This window comes from Rissa tridactyla, chromosome 1 (genome assembly GCF_028500815.1).
Source record: "Rissa tridactyla isolate bRisTri1 chromosome 1, bRisTri1.patW.cur.20221130, whole genome shotgun sequence".
Taxonomy (NCBI): domain Eukaryota; kingdom Metazoa; phylum Chordata; class Aves; order Charadriiformes; family Laridae; genus Rissa; species Rissa tridactyla.
The window spans coordinates 217129503-217150122 of record NC_071466.1 but is presented as its reverse complement, the minus strand read 5'-3'; the positions used below and the strand labels follow the sequence as shown (position 1 = coordinate 217150122).

The following is a 20620-nucleotide window of genomic DNA, read 5'->3' as shown; positions in this document are numbered from 1 at the left end:
TACACCTGGCCAATACAACGCGTAAGGGAAAAATGTCTTCCCAGCCCCAGAGTGGAGAGCTGGCAGCCTGAAGAAAGGGATTTGGTGCCTTTGATCTTTGCCTGTGAAGTCGGAGACATCACAGAATTATCCGTCCCATTAAAAAAATCCAGCTGGTTGCCCAGTTTCTGTTCCTATTTGAAAAAGTAGTGAGAAAAGCTCCAAAGCGCAGCGGCCAATAAATGCGCAGACACCTGTTAAGACTATTAAAACATCATCGTGCAATATTCTAAGGACAAAACCCCCCAAACCCCATTTTTCCTAGTCTCTGACACGTAAGACACACACCTCCCTAGGAAATTCCACTTTTGGGATCCTGCCTCCGTCCCACATTTGGCCACCCATGGTGATGGGATCTGGCATTTCTGGACTGACCTTTGACGCTAGAGCAGGCCAGTCTATCTGTCTCAGGTGCCATAACGTCTACTCTGGACACAATCTTAACCTACAGCCTCCCAAACTCACCCGCAATCCATGAATTCAGGGCTTTTACCTGACTTCCAAATGCAGAACGAGCAGGCAGCGATCAGCCATCTCTTGAAAAGACCTGGCCAGCTCACTCAGGGTTTGCAGGATCTGTTCGGATGCGGGAAGGTGTTCCAGACTGGTATGGCTGTCCTGCCCAGGAGACACGGCTAGAAAGAGAAGATAGTATAAATTTGTGACACACTTCATCGATACTGCTCAGCTTCAGCAACCACAGCATCCTGTCTGCTTCCATCCTGAATACGCGCGCTCTTTCCCACCTTTTGCTGAGCAATAAGCTCTATAATTTGGGAGCGTACGAAGCAAAAAACTGCTCCTGCAATTGATTAAACTCCAAAGTGAATCTGAGGGGTTTAATCAACCACCGGAATACATGTGCTTGGGAAGATATTGCTCTGCGATGAGTATTCCTGTAGCTGCAGAATCCAGGAACATCCATCTTGCTCTGCTTGGAGTGAGGAAAGAGCTGCTCAGAAGCCAAAGCATGGCGCTGACAGGAAAAGACGGTCTTTTTTTTGGTGGCCATAGACTTCCCCACGTAATCTCGAGTGAGCCTTTGCCTGCCCCCATCCCTTCAGAGGCGTCTGGGAGACTTTCTTTGTTCTTGTTAATAAAACACAGCTCTTTGGCCGTAAAGCAATTAAAACGCAGGCCGCAGGTATGAGTTGGTCGTGGACCAACTGTTTCCCTCCCACTGAGACCTCTTTAAAAAACCACCTTGAGTTTATCCCGATGCCAAGAGCATCGTCTCTTGGAGAAGTGTCAATGCAGCCGTAACTCTGCAGCCTTCATCCCTCCTATTTTACCACAGCGCCTGAACCTTCCCCCCCGCAACACAAACCGCTGCCACTCGAGCTGCGGAAGTAGCTCCACTAACACGAGTAACACGCTGTTATCACGTATTCCGCCCTAATTAGAGGAAGTGTATCCCAAATATCTGAGTTCAAGTCCTTGTTCAAGCAGCACTTTAGAACTGACTTCCCGCACAGGGTGATTAGCCGTGTTTGAAATCAGGCAGCCCCGCTTAGACAACTTCCACTTGAATTAAATGATGGGATCGCAAGGGATCTCCCGGATCACCAAGCCCAGCCCCCACAAGCCCTGTGCCCCACAGCCTTGAGCTTAAAGTTTTTTTGAGCCTTGTCTTAAAGTTTTTCAGATTCTACCCTTGCTGACTCCTTCAAAACCTCACTTCTCTAACAGTGAAGGTCAAGTTTGGGATCTAATTTCCAGCCTACGCTTATTCACTGCTGGTTTACATTTTGTTCTTCATATACCAGCATTAATCTTTGCCGTATGGAGTTCTCCATCCCTGGCATCCCTCTCCATAGAATCATTTAGGTTGGAAAAGACCTTTCAGACTACCATGTCCAACCATCACCACTGCCAAACCCACCGCTAACCCACGTCCCTCAGCACCACGTCTACACGTCTTTTAAATACCTCCAGGGATGGCGACTCCACGACTTCCCTGGGCAGCCTGGTCCAATACATGACAAAAGCAACTCTCTGCACCCCTTCTAGTTTCAATTAATTGGTTTGGAACACAGGTAACCAGAGCTGTATGCCCTATTTGAGCTGCAATTGGTGCCGCAACAGAACTAGAGCTTTCCCATTTGCCCTGGACATATTCTTTTGCTCTGCTGTACCTGCTTTTTTTTTTCATAGAATCATAGAATGGTTCGGGTTGGAAGGGACCTTAAAGATCATATCGTTCCACCGCCCTGCCCTGGGCAGGGACACCTCCCACCAGCCCAGGCTGCTCCAAGCCCCGTCCAACCTGGCCTTGAACCCCTCCAGGGATGGGGCAGCCACAGCTTCTCTGGGAAACCTGGGCCAGGGGCTCACCCCCCTCACAGCAAACAATTTCTTCCTCAGATCTCATCTCAATCTCCCCTCTTCCAGTGGAAAACCCTTCCCCCTCATCCTATGTCCCCTCTCTGGTCAAGAGTCCCTCCTTGGCTTTCCTGGAGCCCCTTTAGGGACTGGAAGGGGCTGGAAGGTCTCCCCGGCGCCTTCTCTTCTCCAGGCTGAACCCCCCCAGCTCTCTCAGCCTGTCCCCACAGCAGAGGGGCTCCAGCCCTCCCAGCATCTCCGGGGCCTCCTCTGGCCCCGCTCCAACAGCTCCGTGTCTCTCCTGTGCTGAGGCCCCAGCGCTGGAGGCAGCACTGCAGGGGGGTCTCCCCGAGCGGAGCAGAGGGGCAGAATCCCCCCCTCGCCCTGCTGCCCACGCTGCTGGGGATGCAGCCCAGGCTGCGGGGGGTTTCTGGGCTGCCAGCGCACGTTGCCGGCTCGTGTTGAGCTTCTCACCCACCAACACCCCCAAGTCCTTCTCCTCAGGGCTGCTCTCCAGCCATTCTCCGCCCAGCCTGGATCTGTGCCTGGGATTGCCATGACCCAGGTGCAGGACCTTCTTCACGGCTGCTTCACATTTCCAGCTCGTAGTTGTTCTGTGATCAACCTGAACAATGGAGGTATGTGATCTGCTGGCTTTAAGAAACGTCTCCTTCTCTCTTTTCTTGCACTAACGTTCGCTACAATATAAAACACTCAGCCAGACACCAACGCGCCTCCGCATAGAAAGGACTTGTACATCACCAAGGAACTGTTGACAATAAACTTTCCTTTTGATGGAGACTGATTAAGTAAATGTCACTCGCCGCTGTTTGTACAGCCAAAGACCTGCTTTGAAAGAGGAACCTACGCAGAGCTTTGGGTTCGCTCCTAAAATTAAACACACCTTCAGATCTAGTCATAAAAGAGAAAAAGAAAACAAAACCAAACCACAAAACGAGGAGATAAAAAGCCCCAATCTTGTACGGAACAAATGGAAACCGAGGTAAACACACAAGACAGAAGTGTACAATTAAAGGAGCGTGACAAAGCAAAAGGAAAAGCGTGCACGGGGGAAGCCACGTAAAACACGGCTCCTGAAAGTAGCCTCCTTCAGCAGCTCCTGCAATCACAGCAACACTTATGAAGTGTTTATTTTTTTTTTTTTCAATAACCAAAGAACACGGTAGAGAAATTCAGAGCCTGACAAATACTGCTGATAATAATTAAGTGGCCTGGAGTGTAAAAGAGAAATAAAGAGGGAAACGAGAATGACGGTCCACCCCGGGCGAAGGGGGATAACAAGGATGTCCTGTCCCCAGCACACCCCGACACTTCTCCAAGCCCCTCTCTGCTCACTCAGGTCTCTCCCACAAAGAAAATGAAATTATCAGCGAGGGGGCGACGGGCTTATTTACACAGCCTCTTAATTTCCAGGTAACGGTGTTAAGAGAGGACTCTGGGAAGGGCTTTGGGAGAGCTGTTTGACCAGCTGCCACTCACCTTTCGGCTACGAGACTTCCAAGTGACATTGCTTTCGCTGGAGGGTGCCAGGACTTTCGGATCCAACAGGATCAGGTCTAGGGGTGCTTATTTGGCCACAGTAGAAAGCAGCAAACACCACCTTTATTATGGCCTATTTTTAGTCAAAAATCGCACATTTTGAGAAGTTTCTATCGGCCTCTCTCCTGGAGATGGACTCACTGCAAGAACGAGCTCTCTTTAGCCGAGCTGGGGCTGCAGCTTCGGGTTCGATCCTGCCAGCTCCCTCCAGCGATGCTTCCCTGCAAGCGGTGGAGATGGATGGACCCATCATCCGAAACGCAAGAGTCAGCTAATTTCTGCAGCGGAGAGATACACGCACAATTTTTCTACTCTCCAGAATTCATTTACAGCAATTTAAGTGAAGCTGTAATTATATTTGTCAGCGGAGATAAGAGGAGGAGGGAGACGGGGACAATCTGCTCCTTATTTAAAGCGAGAGCGCTAAAGTCCTTCTGGGTGTTCAGAGCCCCCATGGTGGGGAGGAGGGTCTGGGGCTGGCCTGGAGGATGCACACCAATTTCTCCCAGGCACGATGAGGACACTGAAGTGTATTTTTGCTTTTCGAGATCAAAGGAAGCCCTTCAGAGCCCATCAGTTTTCCTTTCTCCTACTTTGGATATCCAGAAAGGACCATTTTGCAGCCAATGAGAAAATCTGGTTCAAGAAGGACAGGGAACTGCTGGAGAGGGGACAGCAAAGGGCTACAAAGATGACAAGGGGACTGGAACACCTCTCTTATGAAGAAAGGCTGAGGGATTTGGGTCTTTTTAGTCTGGAAAAAAGGTGACTGAGGGGGGACCTTATCAACACTTATAAATACTGAAAGGGTGGGTGTCCTGAGGATGGGGCCAGGCTCTTGTCAGTGGTGCCCAGAGACAGGACAAGAGGGAATGGGCAAACTTGAGCATGGGAAGTTCCATCTCAACATGAGGAGGAACTTCTTTCCTTTGAGGGTGGCAGAGCCCTGGCACAGGCTGCCCAGAGAGGTGGTGGAGTCTCCGTCTCTGGAGACATTCCAAACCCGCCTGGACGCGTTCCTGTGCCACCTGCTGTGGGTGACCCTGCTCTGGCAGGGGGTTGGACGGGATGATCTCCAGAGGGCCCTTCCAACCCCTGTCATTCTGTGTTTCTGTGGTCCCATTTCTTTAAGTCTCACTCAAGACAGTTTTACTCCATCATCCTCGGCCACGTGAACCCACAGGAGGAGCTGTAGCAGCAAAAAATAATCAGAGCCTAAATTATTAAGGGCCCTTGAATAAAATAAATGTAATTTGGAGCTGGCTTTGGAGTTGGCCAGTGCTTTGGGCAAAGGGTGACCCTGCACGGCATGGACACTCAACCCACCACAGCACACTTGGAGCTCTCTGCTTAAAGAGGGAGATATCTCCAACTGAAATGCTGGAAAAGCAAACCAGCAGATCAGCAGCCGTCCACTTCTTCTTCCCCATCTTCACCTTCATAACCCCTTTACACCAGCTTGAACACGAGCCCTCCTGCCGACAAAATACCCAACGGTTGGGTAAGCAGTGGCCAACACCTTGCTCCATGGGCCCTTATCGTCTTGCAGCCTAAACAGATGAATTTGATTTGTCTTAAGACATCTTCCCGTGCTGCCGGAAAACAGTTATGGTTCTGTTTGGGATTTCTTCTAGCTTGCTGTAAGCCCAGCCAAGATATCTCACTCCATGGAGAAGGAACGTTTCATTCCAGCAAACCTGAGAAAAATAAACTCAACACAGTCGTTGTCGCCAATGATTTCAATCATTTTGCAATTCAATGCGACGCTGGTGCCTCTTGACAGATTGTGCCTTGTAAATCGATGGATGCAAATTACCAGACCTCTGGAATATTAAACAAAACCTGCCGGGTTGCCCATAAACAAACCTCTGTACCCAATCAAGGTCTACAATAGCGCGTCCTGCCCGCTCCCCGCTTGAGCAGAGTGACTGCTAACAGATTTAAATGACTTAATAGCGCAAGGAGAAAAATCAATCTAAGGTTACAGGCTCTGCCTCATCTCCGGTGCAACCTGAACCTGAGGAATAAACCTCCAACATGCTCAGGCTTTACATAGCACGACCCACGTTTGCTTTGCAGGGGGAAGGGGAAAGGCTCACGGAGAAATTTTACAACCCTGTTGCAGGGAAAAAGACCTCTTATTTGGAAAAGAGATGCAGTACGAAACGCTTGCTGTGCCCCACAGGTAACATCAGGGACCAGTTCACAGCTTTTAAAATATGAATTTCTTACCCCTTTCCTCTCCAGAAGAGGAAACTCCAAAATAATTGCAAGTAGGCACAAAGAAAAGGAAATCTGTTATGGGGACTCAGGGTTCAGCTCTTCTCTCTGCCGGAGACTTTTCTGGGGACCTCATGCACCGCTTTCTCTTTCCATGCTTTAGTTCCCAGGGTGTGTTTTATCCTTCATAACGTGAATATCCTTCGTGTTTTTGTCCTTCGCTGCCATTCAGGCTGACTCTAAGGTCTCCACATCTCCTGTTCCTACAGCTTTTAGCATCACGAGGTGACAGTGCCACTGGGAGATAAAAATCGCTACTTTAACACCAATAAGAAAGACGAATATCTGGTTATTTAAAGGAAAAAGCATTGGGTGAAGTTGGGAGGAATGAGATACGTGATTATGTGGGGTTTTTTTAAAGGAGATAAGAGTACAGCATGCACATTACATGCAACATCAAGGACCGATTTTGGTGAGATTTCTGAAGGAAGACATATGCCAGGAGACCTCTGTCTTCTGAAGCCAAACAGCAGAAGGAAACTGTTTTTTTTTAAAAAATATGTCACCGCTCAAAAATCACCTCTGTTTCTGTTAAGCCACGGTTTGTCAATCTGGGCCAGAGCTGGCTAAAGGAAAGCTGCCACCGTGGTGATGCTGGTGAGCAAGGGCTTTGTCAGGAACGTCGCTGAGATGCCCACAGCCCCATCGAAAGGTGACACAAGCGGCACAGGGCATCGCCACCACGTAGCTGCACAGAGATGGCTATGTTTGGCTGCAGGAGCTGGGAGATACGTTTAGGACTTGCTGGAGATTAAAAAAACCCTAAACAACCAAAGAGAACCAGCCAAAGCAAATCAACTCAGATGATTTTCTCTCTGTGGGAATAAATACCAGGACTCTGCGCTCAAGCCGCTTTTCTTTTCATGGTTACGCATCTTTCCTCCCACTTTGATCTCTTCTCACTCTCGAGATGCCATCTCAATCTAATTTAGAGCGTAAGCTCTCCGAGGAGCAGGGGCCTTCTCTTTTTATCCTCTTGCAAAGGGCTCTGCACACCTGTGGTGCTCGAGAAATAATGAACGACAACAACTATATGCAACCCATATGGCCGCTTGGACCGGGTTCTGGCTGCAGGAGTACAATTTGAAGCTCTAAGGCATAGATCACTCACTGCCTTCCTCTAAATTGGTCTGTTTGGGGATCTCAGAGCTGCAGCTTTATAGAAAATGACTGGAATGAGCCATAAAATCCGGAACTGGATTTTGATTCTCCCGAAGTTCACCGAGATTCATTTCAGAGTTACAGGAATTCAGGAACGAAAGCTAGATTTTGGTTTGACATCTTCCCCCTCCTTTTCAGAAGTGCGAACCTTTGATATGGCCTCTTAGATATGGCTGAATACTTAAAATATTTCTGCAGATATTGCTGCATTGCTCCTTTTTACCTAAATTGTTCTCTTTGTAGATTTTAAATATGGAGAAAAAGATGAATAAGAACAATGACATCTCCCAAGACTTCCAAGATCACAGAATAATAGAACGGTTTGGGTTGGAAGGGACCTTTAAAGGGCAAATTGTCCAACCTCCAACGTATCTGGCAGCTAACACTTTGATTTTTGATGTCAGCTGTCTTCTTCACACAGTCTCCAAACCGAAAGGCAGGCCCCTAGCCCATGCAGCTGGCAAGGACGGTGGCTCTGCACATCAGTGCTCTGACCTTCACTTCCACAACGATGGGTAAGATTAACTCTTGACTCCAAGACAAGCTTGTCTCTGCAGAGGTATGTCTCTGCAGACACTTGTCTCTACAGACAAGCGTGGGCGCCGATGAGCAGAGGTGACGACAGTCAGCGCCTACCTAAGCCAAGCACCGAGTCTCCCATGCAATGGCCTCAACCCTCCTCCTTGACCCTGGCCTCTGCAAAGCTCCGAGATATGGAGAACATTTACCACGCGCGTACAGCCCGAGCGCACAGCTGACCATATCGATTGATTGCGAAACACAGGAGAGAGCAGGGATTCTTGTTAAAACCAAACAAATACCAAGAAAGGACAGACTTTAAGAGGTCGGGACCTTTCAAACAAGAGATGGGAGGATGGAATTATCTAAACACTCAGCACTGGTCCGGCTCACCTTCTACTGGGATCAACCACTCACCAGTGCTGAAGGGGCAAAGTTATACCAACACCGAAAGGACAAGCAGAAGTCAAGAGAAAGCAAGCTCAGGGAGAGCTTCTCATTAATATTATTCATAGTAAATTCCTACTAATGAATCTTGTACTCCAGTAGAGGTAACCAGGACCATATGGGAAGATACAACTGCAATCTGAGCAATCTGATCCGGTTGAAGATGTCCCTGCTCACTGCAGGGGGTTGGACTGGATGACCTTTAAAGGTCCCTTCCAACCCAACACATTCTATGATTCTATGACCCTTAAGGAAGGGATTTTCCCTTGCAAATCACCTTGAGGTCCTGATGAAAATGGAGAAGGAAGGAGAATTTGTGCCCAAGTCCCATGAAAAGCAAGACAAAACCGAAGGCTGGCACTGAGAGCTTCCTTCCATGCCTCTCTGCCTTTCACTCCATGTTAAAATTCCAGTGCAGGAGAAGGGACAAAGCAGCCGTGCTGGAAAAAACCATCGCGACCTCATTTGCGATGAGTGGTGATAAGCGGGCAGGGCTGCAGTCCCCATCAGTTCAGTAAACACTAATGATGAGGAGAGCACAGACTGTCACCGGTGATAAAGAACAGGCTAAACACTCTATTAGTTTTTCATTTTGTGAATTAATGTTTTTTATGGCGTGTGTACACTCGCTAGTTAATGAATTGTCTCGTTAGAGCTGCCTGCGGAGCTCCTCGTCTGCCTCTGCTGGCAGGCATAAATTTCACAAGGAAATTAGCACTTTTCAAAAGGCAATAACTCCTCTAAAAGTGGTTTGTTTTCCATTACTTTCTGCAAATATGCAGCCTCGGGAAAGGGATTATCACGGGGGGAAAAAAAAGGTATCTCTGAGCAAGAGGGGCAGGCAAATAGTGTGGTGGGAGGTTCCGGCTCCAACGTACAACAACCCACTGGAAGGTTTGGTTGTTCAACGCTTTTCTTTAAGCACTTTGTATTCAAGACTGGAAAAGGCTTGACAAAACCCCCAAACCTCTTGGTTCATGCACAAAATTCTGAAGAGCAGGGTTTTTTTTCACCGAAGGAAGCAAAATTGTGCAGATGCAGCTAAGAGCGGGACAGTTACCACAGTTGAAGATTTTGGATATGGAAGGATCTCTTTGAAAAGTCCAGGGTTTGCTGTTCCAGGGCTCCTCAACTACAAAAACTCCTTTGCGTTAAATTCTTCTGTTTTCAGTAATTTATAATGTAACTTTCCCCTTCCCTACCCCTCTCAGAAACATTATTTCTTGGGCTGAATTCTATTAGCTCAGAGGGGACTTGATTTAAGGAAGCTTAGTAAAAACCCATTTATCTGCTTTTGAATTACAGAAAGTATTTTTTGCCTGTTCGGTGTTTCCCACCCTTCTCTGTGGGAAGCATCAGCCACGCGCTTCACCTCATTTTCATTAAAGACACGGCAAAATCACAACTCCAGTGAAGTCAACGAAGACACTTCCACCAATCTACACAGAGCCAAAAATTCACCCTCGAACTGATTTTTTTACCCATTTGTCAGTGCTTTCAATAGGCGGAGAAGACCTTTTACAAATCGTCAATATTTGTGAATGAATGAGCAAAAACGAGTGGAACGAAAACAGAAAAACTTCAAGGCCAGCTGCTCCGCACAAGGCACCGCGTCCTTACAGCTGATGGAGATGACTTTAGGTCAGCTGTTAATAAAGAATGCTTCACAGCATTCAGAATAAACACAATGTACATATCACCAAATTAATGACATTGCTATGGTATCTGATTCAGAGAACGCCGGTTCCGCCGTTAACTCGCTGGCGATCATTGGGCAGGAACGTGGCGCATTTGGGAAAATTACGGAAAAATTCACGTTGTGTGAATCAAGGCAGAGGGGAAAAACAGACATTTATGCACCAACTTCATGGCAGATTCTCCCCACGGCTGTTAGGATGTGTCCCACATGAACTGAGCTGATGCATTTTTTGGCAGCTAAAAGAATATGGAAGATGGGTGCTGGTCACACACCAGGGTTAATATAAAAAAATTCCCAAATCTATAAAAAGCTGTCAACCTGCACATAAGGCTTCCTCAGAACTAGAAAAGAAACAAACAGTGATTGGTATTAGGACATTTATAAAGCAACGTTGAACTAAAAACTGAGGGAGCAAGACATTGTGTTAAGGGACTGGTCAACTGGGCCAGGAAAGGGGGTGATGCTTTGAACCATCTGAGATTCCACATAACTTCCCTTGCAAACACAAGCATAAATTTAACTTTTTCTTTTCTTTCCTCAGACTCCTCCATGATGTTCCATGAGGACAGGCTGAGAGAGCTGGGAGGGTTCAGCCTGGAGAAGAGAAGGCTCCAGGGAGACCTTCCAGTCCCTTCCAGTCCCTAAAGGGGCTCCAGGAAAGCTGGGGAGGGACTCTGGAGCAGGGAGGGGAGCCATGGGATGAGGGGGAAGGGTTTTAAAACTGGAAGAGGGGAGATTGAGATGAGATCTGAGGAAGAAATTCTTGGCTGTGAGGGTGGTGAGCCCCTGGCCCAGGTTTCCCAGAGAAGCTGTGGATGCCCCATCCCTGTGAACATTCAAGGCCAGGCTGGATGGGGCTTGGAGCAACCTGATCTGGTTGAAAATATCCGTGCTCATCGCAGGAGGGTTGGAACTAGATGGCCTTTAAAGGCCCCTTCCAACCCAAACTATTCTATGATCCTATGATTGAGCTGCATCTTGCCAATAAATGCCCCCAAAACATCATCACTGCAAAATTCCTCTGGGTAGAAGATGTTCTGAGAGGAATGTATTTCTAAAAGGACCTTAAACCTCCCAGTTTATTGTACTCACTGGAAGAGCAAGAAGAAGAAGTGCTGAAGTCAACTGGTGTCCTGATGCCCAAGAGCTGAACTGCTCTTCTTTGCAAAGAACTAAGGACAAGGCGAAGAACGTGTAATGAAAATAAATACAGGTAAGTAGATACCTTAACGATCCTTTTTTGAGTGTTGACAATTATAGACAGTAGTGTTTTGGGGGCTGTTTGTTTTTAATAGATTGGTTTGCAAAACAAGAGGAGGAGCAGCAGGGAGGTCTGTGCCGGAAGACAAACGAGAATGACTGAGTCTTGTCCAGGAGGATCTAGAGGAAGGTGTGAACCTGAATATCCATGGGAACTACAAAGGGATTTCAAACGTAGGCTGAAGAATGGGAAACACACGGAATGCACTCAGAGGAAAGGAGACAAGCACAAAGACGACCTTAACATCAACAGGAACATTAGTTACGTTTTGCATCAGACTCATAGTCTGACTTCTCCACAATTCCTGCTTATTTAAGAGTCATTTGCCCCAAGTCCCATAGGAATATAAATGCTGGTTAGATCAGAATAATCCTATACCTCACGCACCGTGGCAAAGTGACTCACCGGTGACGTCAACGGTTGACCACGCTTTTGAGTCTGGTCGCCTAGTTTTGGAAATGATTTTGCCCCTTCCACACTACAGTAAGCTGTCACCTCTAACAACCACGGAGAAGCCGATGGACTTAGTGCTATTAATCTTTGACATCAGTGAGTCATTTTCTTCAGAAGAGATAAACAGATTCTAATGCATTGAACCAACTGGAGTAGACAGCAGGGTCTTTGGAGTTATGTCCACAAAAACCTTGATTTGCTGGTATTACTCATGAGGGATCCTCATTGTAAAACAGTTTGAAAGCACTGCTAATTAGGTTACTTATTTACATGACAATCCCCTGCGTTTAAGGCTGGTGGGTGGGAGGAAAGAAAGATGGAACGAGAGTAATTAGTGTAATCATGACGGTAATCTAAGTGCTGACCCCACGGCACCAGATCAATACTGGGACTGCATCACGGTGGTGTGCCCATTGTGTGAGATAAAGAATGACAAATGCTGAGCATCCAGGTCAGAAAACCGACGTCTCATTTTCTAACCATTAAATATTTGATGTAAAGCATCGAGGCTGGGGAAAGCAGCAACCACTAATCCATAAGAACAGCTTCGTTGCAGACATTCAAGGGGAAAAAAAAAAGGCATTGAAAGGCACCAGGAAATCACTTTGACAAGAAAACAAGAGCTTTTAGTTGGATGATGATTGTGTGGCTTCATTCCCTGGGACCCACCAAAGCAGACCTATATTTGAGCTATGAAATTTTATGGTGATCGTTATAAAACAAACCACAAGAATCTCCTAATGCCCAGGCTTTACCAAAACAGTCATTGTGTCTTCACGAGGTCAGCAGTTCCCTGCTGGTCTTGAAGTTTAGTCTTACCACTTTGCTGTCCCAAACAAATTTTCTGTGGCTTTAGTCCTCCAAAACCAACTCAACTAAGATGGTACCAGCTGGACTTTTGCTCGCTGCCTGAATTACTCTGCTCAGCTCTTGGTCAGCTTCAGTTGGTGTTAAGAGACCAATAGACACAGCTTTGCTTTCGGATCCAAGACAATTTTGCTGCATTGGCACTTAGAGGAGCAAAAATAATTCCATTTTGATATGTTAAATCAACCCATTCAATCTGGAGGCTCTTTGAGGGAAAACACATCCGTAGTGTTGCTGATGGCTCTTGGAGTCATTGATAGAAGGCTCATAAATGCTCTAAGTCAGGATACTGATGGATACTTAATATTTCCTCTCCAAATGTCTTCTGAAAGGCCTCTGCACTCTGACACTGGTTTCCCCATTAGGCTTTTACTATTCAGCATGGAGTAACTCCAGGCAACATGATGTATCTGCTCAACTCAAGGTCTAAATATTAGCTAGGAGTCTCCAACCTGTTTGTAGCAGCTTTAGGTAAGTGTAAGTACATTTGTAGCTTCTAATAAAACTATAAATGGTGATTAATTGGCAGATGATCACAGATGGTTTGATTTGGACTTGGCAGATCCACATTTTACTGTGCCTGAGGATGGCAAAGATCTCCCTTCATGGAATCATGGAATCGTTATGGTTGGAAGGAACTTTTAAGATCATCAAGTCCAACCATTTACTCAGCACTGCTAAAACCACCACTAAACCATGTCCCTCAGCACCATGTCTACCCGGCTTTTAAATACGTCCAGGGATGGTGATTCCACCACTTCCCTGGGCAGCCTCTTCCAAGGTTTGATAATCCTTTTGGTGAGGAAATTTTTCCAAATATCCAATCTAAACCTCCCCTGGTGCAACCTGAGGCCTTTTCCTCTTGTCCTATCACTAGTTACTTTGGAGAAAAGACCAAACCCCACCAGGTCAGAGCGAGAAGGTCTCCCCTCAGCCTCCTTTTCTCCAGGCTGAACACCCCCAGCTCCCTCAGCCGCTCCTCACCAGACTTGTGCTCCAGACCCCTCACCAGCTCCGTTGCCCTTCTCTGGACACGCTCCAGCACCTCAGCGTTTTTCTTGTAGTGAGAGGCCCAAAACTGAACACAGTATGTCCTTGCTCAAGGGGAGTCCCACCTGGGGAAACCCCTGAGTCGAGGCAGGTATCTCATTTCTTCAGTAAATGCCAGCCCCAAGCTTGCTGTGGACAATGGTGGGGTTTGTAGCAGCAAGGAGATGACACTGGCCATCTCTGCAGCATCCCAGATATGTCAGCACAGGAACAGGATGAACCATGGGATTGACAAGAGGGAGCTGTCAACATGAGCCCTGCCAATGCAGATAAGCTGCCCAAGACGACCTGTTCCTTTTAGCTTCCTCTGGTTCCCCTCTGAACCAACTAGACGCGAATGAAGACGTCCAACGGCATTTTGAGCCAGCCGTTCCCAGGCCAATTTAATACGATCTCCCCAGCTGCAGGGCTTGACAATCGCGAGCCCATTGCAGGCTTACCCACATTCATGTAACTTGCGGGCAGCTCAGGGCATGGACGGGGTCAAGTTGTGCTTGTCTATAAAACGCTCCATAGACAGAATCTGAGTTCACATGATTCTGAGCAAACAGTCTGCAAGGCAGGGGTGGAAAGGGATGACCCCAGGACACCAGATCTCCAGGCAGATGATGCGTGAACGGCGATGAGAGGGAAAAAGACATTACAGATGATCGTATTATGAAGGCTCAGGGCACCTGAGAAGGGGATCTGATCACGTTTGGAGCAATTGCAGAAGAGCACCAACTGTTCAGTGAGTGGAACAGAAGAAAAAAAAAAAGTATTGGAAAATGAGACAGCTTAAGAAGATAAAATGGAAAGCTGTCATTTAGATTAAGTTATATTGAAGCAACAGATATTCATCAAATAATACGAGCACTCAAGATTTATCTTTTTAAGTTAACGGCAGATGGTTTGCATTTGGGAAAAAATTGCAGCTTTTTCTGTTTTAGAAAGAAATTTGCTTTTGTTGCAATAATAAAGCAAGAGCATTCACTGCGTCCTTCTCCTGCATGAGGTTAGGCGCGTGTTGATCATCTTTAATCTGGCTTTTAAATAAGGTTCTCTATTAATAGAACTCTACAAAAAAAGTTCCCCACGAGCAATCGATACAGCAAGATGTGTTACAAGTTCAGTTGACAGAAAAAAAAAAAATAAGCTTCCAACTTGAGAGAAATATAGCCCCATTTAAGAGCTGAATTCAGTTCATTAGAAACGCCGGGGTTAAACACAAAGACCCATCTGAGTTCACCACCGCTGTGTGGCCCGACTGCGAAATGAAAAGGCATCAATTTTACCACCGCATCGGGCCTGATTTTCATTTGTACTGAGCCCCCTTTACACCACTCCTGTCAGCAGAAAGGGGCCTTAAAGTGACTCTGAATTATAGCTCCTTTACTCCGGCAGAGTGGTAGAAAGGGGCTCCGCCATCACTTTTAAAAGGCATCACTTTCTCGAGTGTTGCGGGATGCTTTCTATTAGCCATCAAAGGCTATTTGAGCACAAGGAGGCGTACGGAGCCAGGGAAAAGGGGAGGCTGACCCTCCGGGAGCCAAGCGGTCCGGGATAGTCTTGATCCTGTAATGGCCTTCACTAACCTTTTCAAAGTATTTGGAGGTCTATGGCTGGGAAAGGCAATGCAAATGCTCACTGTTATCATTAATAAGCACCAGCCAATGACAGAGAGCTGCAGTATTTGGTAAAAAGCTGCAGCACAAACCTTTTTTTCCTCCCCCGCCTGCTTTTGAATGAAGTCGTAGCTCACCCGCACCGCTGCAAGTCTGGAGGGTGAAGGGCTGCCCATCCGCAGAAGTGGTGAAAGCATCTTCTGCACGTTGCCCTTCGATTTTGGGGTGAAAGCACCCCCGAACAGGAGAAAATTACCTGCTTTGGAAGCACCTTGGATAAAGAAGTTAAGAGGCTGAATGCCCTTTTAGATACTTCAGAAGGGCCAAACTCCGTCCTTGTGCACCCTGCAATGCCCCTGAACAAATCTCCTCGTTTTATAACACCTTAAAAACAAACTAACAGAACAAACTGGATCCTGACGGCGTTCCTAACCAGACCCAGCTTCCAGGGAAGAGCCACCCTCTTTCTGCAACACAAATAGGTGAAGCCAATGACTCCTAAGCTTTGTTGTTGGTGTCCTCATTGTGCTTTTATTTCATTTCTGCAATTACACCTGGCTGCTTCACAACCCCACACGGGATTTGAGGCTCCGAATTTGGAAACCACAGGATTGCACTGCAACGTGGCAGGGGGAATTGAGAGTGCTACGGGAAAATTCCTAGATAATTGAATCCTGTTGAATTCCTAGATAAAGCCTGTGACAGTAACAAACTCCACACTGGCTTTTTGTATTTGGCTCCACATTGGCTTTTCCATCTCCTCTCTACAACTCCCTGAAAGGAGGGTGTAGAGAGGTGGGAGTCGGTCACTTCTCCCAAGGAACAGGCAATAGGACAAGAGGAAATGGCCTCAAGTTGCACCAGGGGAGGTTAGGATGGATATTAGGAAAAATTTCCTCACCAAAAGGGTTGTCAAGCCTTGGAACAGGCTGCCCAGGGAAGTGGTGGAACCACCATCCCTGGAGGGATTTAAAAGCCGTGTAGACGTGGTGCTGAGAGACGTGGGTTAGTGGTGGACTTGGCAGGGTTAGGCTGATGGTTGGACTCGATGATCTGAAAGGTCCCTTCCAACCAAGATGATTCTATTCTATTCTAACACGTACGTCATGAGGTACAAATTTAATTGCTCAAATGGGTGAAAAAACCCAGAGATAAGAATCCAATGGGAAAGGACTTCCTTGGGAAGAACAAGAGGGATTCATCTCCCAGTCTATGTATGGGCATCTGCATCACTTTGACATATTGACATTACGTACACAGCCTGCCGACGGCTGTCAGGGCGGGATGGATGGCAGAGGTGGGGACAGGCAGCGTCCTGCTCGGAGCTGGCTCATCTCCACCCCCCGAATATGGCTCGTGTGAAATGGGGAGGGCTGGAAAGCCATTTCCCCCCAGTGGTCCATACAAACCCCTCCTTTGGAAAGGGAGCGTGGCATTCCCACGTTTCTCATTAAACCTGCCTGCAGCTGGCTTAACCTAACACAGGAATTAGCTCCGTGTCTAATGCAAATCGCCGGAGCGGAGACCCAGCTCTGCCAGGGAGCAATTCGTGTCTGTGCAGCGACGAGCAGGCAGCGGAGAAACGGCTTCCTCCTGCTTGTTTTGCTGCGGGTACAGCTTTACTGGCACCAGCGGGGTTAAGATGTCCTCAAGGGCACGGCAGCCACCGAATCACTGAATTGTAGGGGCTGGAAGGGACCTTCGGAGATCATCTAGTCCAACCCCCTGCCAGAGCAGGGTCACCCACAGCAGGTGGCACAGGAACGCGTCCAGGCGGGGTTGGAATGTCTCCAGAGACGGAGACTCCACCACCTCTCTGGGCAGCCTGTGCCAGGGCTCTGCCACCCTCGAAGGAAAGAAGTTTTTCCTCATGTTGAGATGGAATTTCCCATGTTCCAGTTTGTGCCCGTTGCCCCTTGTCCTGTCGCTGGGCACCACTGAGAAGAGTCTGGCCCCATCCTCCTGACACCCACCCTTTAGCTATTGATGAGCATTGATGAGATCCCCTCTCAGTCTGCTCTTCTCCAGGCTGAACAGCCCCAGGGCTCTCAGCCTTCCCTCAGCACAGAGATGCTCCAGTCCCCTCACCATCTTCATAGCCCTCCGCTGGACTCTCTCCAGTAGTTCCCTGTCCTTCTTGAACTGGGGAGCCAGCGATGGAGTGAGTCCTTGGAGGAGGTCTCCCAGGCATCTCCTCTAATGCTGGCGTGCTTCCCCCATAGGTAGGCAGGGCTGAGCTACAGAGGTTAATTCCAAGCATGTACTCATACTCTTCCTCAGTTACTGAGAGTTCACTTTCTCGTTTCTGCCACTGCAGACACAGGGTCAGCCCGATGCCTCTTTGAAGCAGGTTGGTGTCAAAGACTTTGAATCTTTGCTTTTTAAGGAATCGTTGCTCCAGTGCCAACTTCCAAGGCGCACTAGGAGACAGGGAGGAGCTGGTGTTGAAAGTCAAGAGCTTTCTTTCACAACTGTCAAAGAAATCATTGGTTTAGGGCTGGTTTTAAAAAACTGTACGCTTTGAGTCCTTCACACTTCAGATCCTTCAGATACACGAAGATGCTCAAGCAATTGCATGAATCCAGGACCTGGGGTGCTACAAAAACCCAACAAACAGCCCGCAATAAAAACATTCAAGTTTTTTTTTCCATTTCTGCCTTGATTTCAACACCCTCCTGACCCAATGCTTCCTCTCAGGGAGGGTCCTTGATGCACCTCCCTATTTTGACTAAACATGGAGCATCAGCATCCTTTTCTAAAGAGATTTTCTTCTTGTGGGGAAGGTAATGACAGGAGAGGAGATGTTTTTCTTGAGACTACTGCCGGAGTCCTGTTTTTCTAGATCAAATGGTTAAGGTACTAAAATCGTATTTTCTTCATTAAGGATAAGAAAAAGAAAGCACACATAGAAAGTGAACATGATACCCTAAGAAAACCTTTGGGTGGGTGCAAGGGTGTCTACTGATCTATAAACATACGTGGACACATGGTGCACGTGCAAAAACTTTATTTCCAATAAGCCACCTAGAAGAGAAAGACAATCCTGTTTCATGTGAGCTCTGTGAGAAAGTAATTTCAAACTCAACGTTCGAGCCAGTCAGTCGGTAACTGCTGACTACAAGGATCTGAAGTCAGGAGATGCCAAGAGCTGAATTTAAAAGGATGGCTGCGACTCGCTCAGCTAATGGCTAATCTTTCATCTTCCTACCTACACGCAGCATGCAACCATCTTAAAGATGTAAAGATTGTCCCAACTTCTTCATCGTGCATAATAATTCCTTCTTTGTAAAATATTCAGAGGGCTTCAGAAGGCTGAAGCTCCGGCAAGGGAAAAGGATGAGTCTAGGTTGTATCTGCACATGGTCAGGCAGAGAAGCAGGAGAGGAAGAGGAGAGGAAACCCCACCTCCATTTTCATGTATAACCTATTGAAAATTTACTTGACTTCCTCAGTTAATTCATCTTCTTCCAGCAACTTTAATCCTTAAATGGGTATTGTTAAAAAGAAGTTTGTATTCCCTCAAAAGACAAGAGAAAAAGAAAATGACTTTGTCATATCTGACTGGTTCGGGAAATATAAAATCCAATTCTGAAGGAGTGCAGATAAGGGAAGAGCTATGGAAGAGCCATCAGCTTAGCAAACACTAAATAATGAAGAACGCAGAGACTGGCCAGCATGATAAAACACTCTATTAGCAAGACTGTTTTTAAATGAGCGATAATTGTGGCACAGCCACAGCAAAATGTTATTGAATTTTTATCTTTAGGAAGGGGCCTTTTGACAGTCTCACCAAAAAGCCACCAACCGGCAGCCCCCTTTTCATGATTTCCCAAAACACGCCCATACCTGCCCAGCTCCAGCTTGGGGTTTCTGAATACCTATAGCTGTGCCTATGAATTGCCCAACTGCAGCCAAGGAAGCTTTGCTGGAAAAGCTACCGACCTCCTACAGGCAAGGAATACGAGGCCACCACCAGCATATCATGAACTTCTTGGAGATTACGGCACTGGTGAGGCCTCACCTCGAGTGCTGTGTTCAGTTCTGGGCCCCTCTGTACAGGAGGGACATTGAGGTGCTGGAGCGTGTCCAGAGGAGAGCTACCAGGCTGGTGAGGGCTCTGGAGACCAGGGCATATGAGGAGAGGCTGAGGGAGCTGGGCATGTTTAGCTTGGAGAAGAGGAGGCTGAGGGGAGACCTCATTGCCCTCTACAGCCACCTGAAAGGAGGGTGGAGAGAGGTGGGGGTTGGCCTCTTCTCCCAGGGGAATAATGACAGGACCAGAGGAAATGGGCTGAAGCTGCCGCAGGGGAGGTTTAGATTAGATATCAGGAAGAATTACTTTACTGACAGAGTGGTCAGGCACTGGAACAGCCTGCCCAGGGAGGTGGCTGAGTCACCATCCCTCAAGGTGTTTAAGAAACGTCTAGATGTGGCACTTCAGGGCATGCTCTAGTGGCAGAGATTGTAGGGGTTTTTTTGCGTGTGTGTATGGTTGGACTCGATGACCTCAAAGGTCCTTTCCAACCATGAAGATTCTATGATTCTATGATTTCTCGCATTGCATCAAAAATTCTGGTCCAAATCACTCACTGAGCGCTTGGCGATGCCCTCAGTGGGACCAAGATTTACTCTCAAGTCACTGGGACAGAAAAGAGAAACGATCAAAGACCAGGACATGTGTTCCCATCATGCACCGGCCCAACATGCGGCAAGCACGGAAGATAAAACCCCACCACTGCTACCAGTTCATGAGATTACCGCTCTTAGGCACTTCAATGTAGCATCTAGTCCAAGGAGAAAAATAAAGCAGAAGACAGAGCTGCTCAAAGGAATATAACACCTGTCACCTGCCCAAAGTCAGCTACCACAAAAGAGAGCGGGGTGACTAATGGCCCGTTGGCTTGTGTGTGACGAAACACGGACTCCAGTTGCATTGAACTGGAATGCTTGGGTTTCACGGGGGCATGTCTTTAAAGTTAATGATGTTGAAATGACAAAGCTGGCTGCACTTATGGCGATCTGAGCCTGAATTTGGTGAGCTTCGGCGCGTGGCAGAAAACCTCTTTATTTAGCTTTACTTTCGGTCAGTTCTTTCCCCTCCTCCCTCCCACTGCTGCTCATTAACATGCCGCGGCTTCCAGCAAAGAGACGCTCAGAAATGCAGATGATCAACCCACGACAGAAAAGAACAGACTATCTCGGATGACAGCTGAGCGTTAATGGCATTAACATTGTATGAATCTCTGAAACAATAGGTAGTTTTAGTTTTTCCGCCTCTCGGCTCAGTCCGAGCACATTTGCATCGCCGTTCTCCTCCCGTCCAGGTGGGATGGAAAGAGACATCTCATCTCGTTTTCC

At 47.4% G+C, this 20620-nt stretch overlaps 1 protein-coding gene across 1 annotated transcript in view; it reads right to left on the bottom strand.

The window, feature by feature from the left end:
- Positions 1 to 20620, bottom strand: part of EXOC4 (exocyst complex component 4) — a 430815-nt gene that overhangs the window by 36742 nt on the left and 373453 nt on the right. Inside the window, exon 15 of the mRNA XM_054189731.1 lies at positions 533 to 674. Coding sequence (XP_054045706.1) covers positions 533 to 674 — 142 coding nt within the window. The remainder of the gene's footprint in view (positions 1 to 532; positions 675 to 20620) is intronic.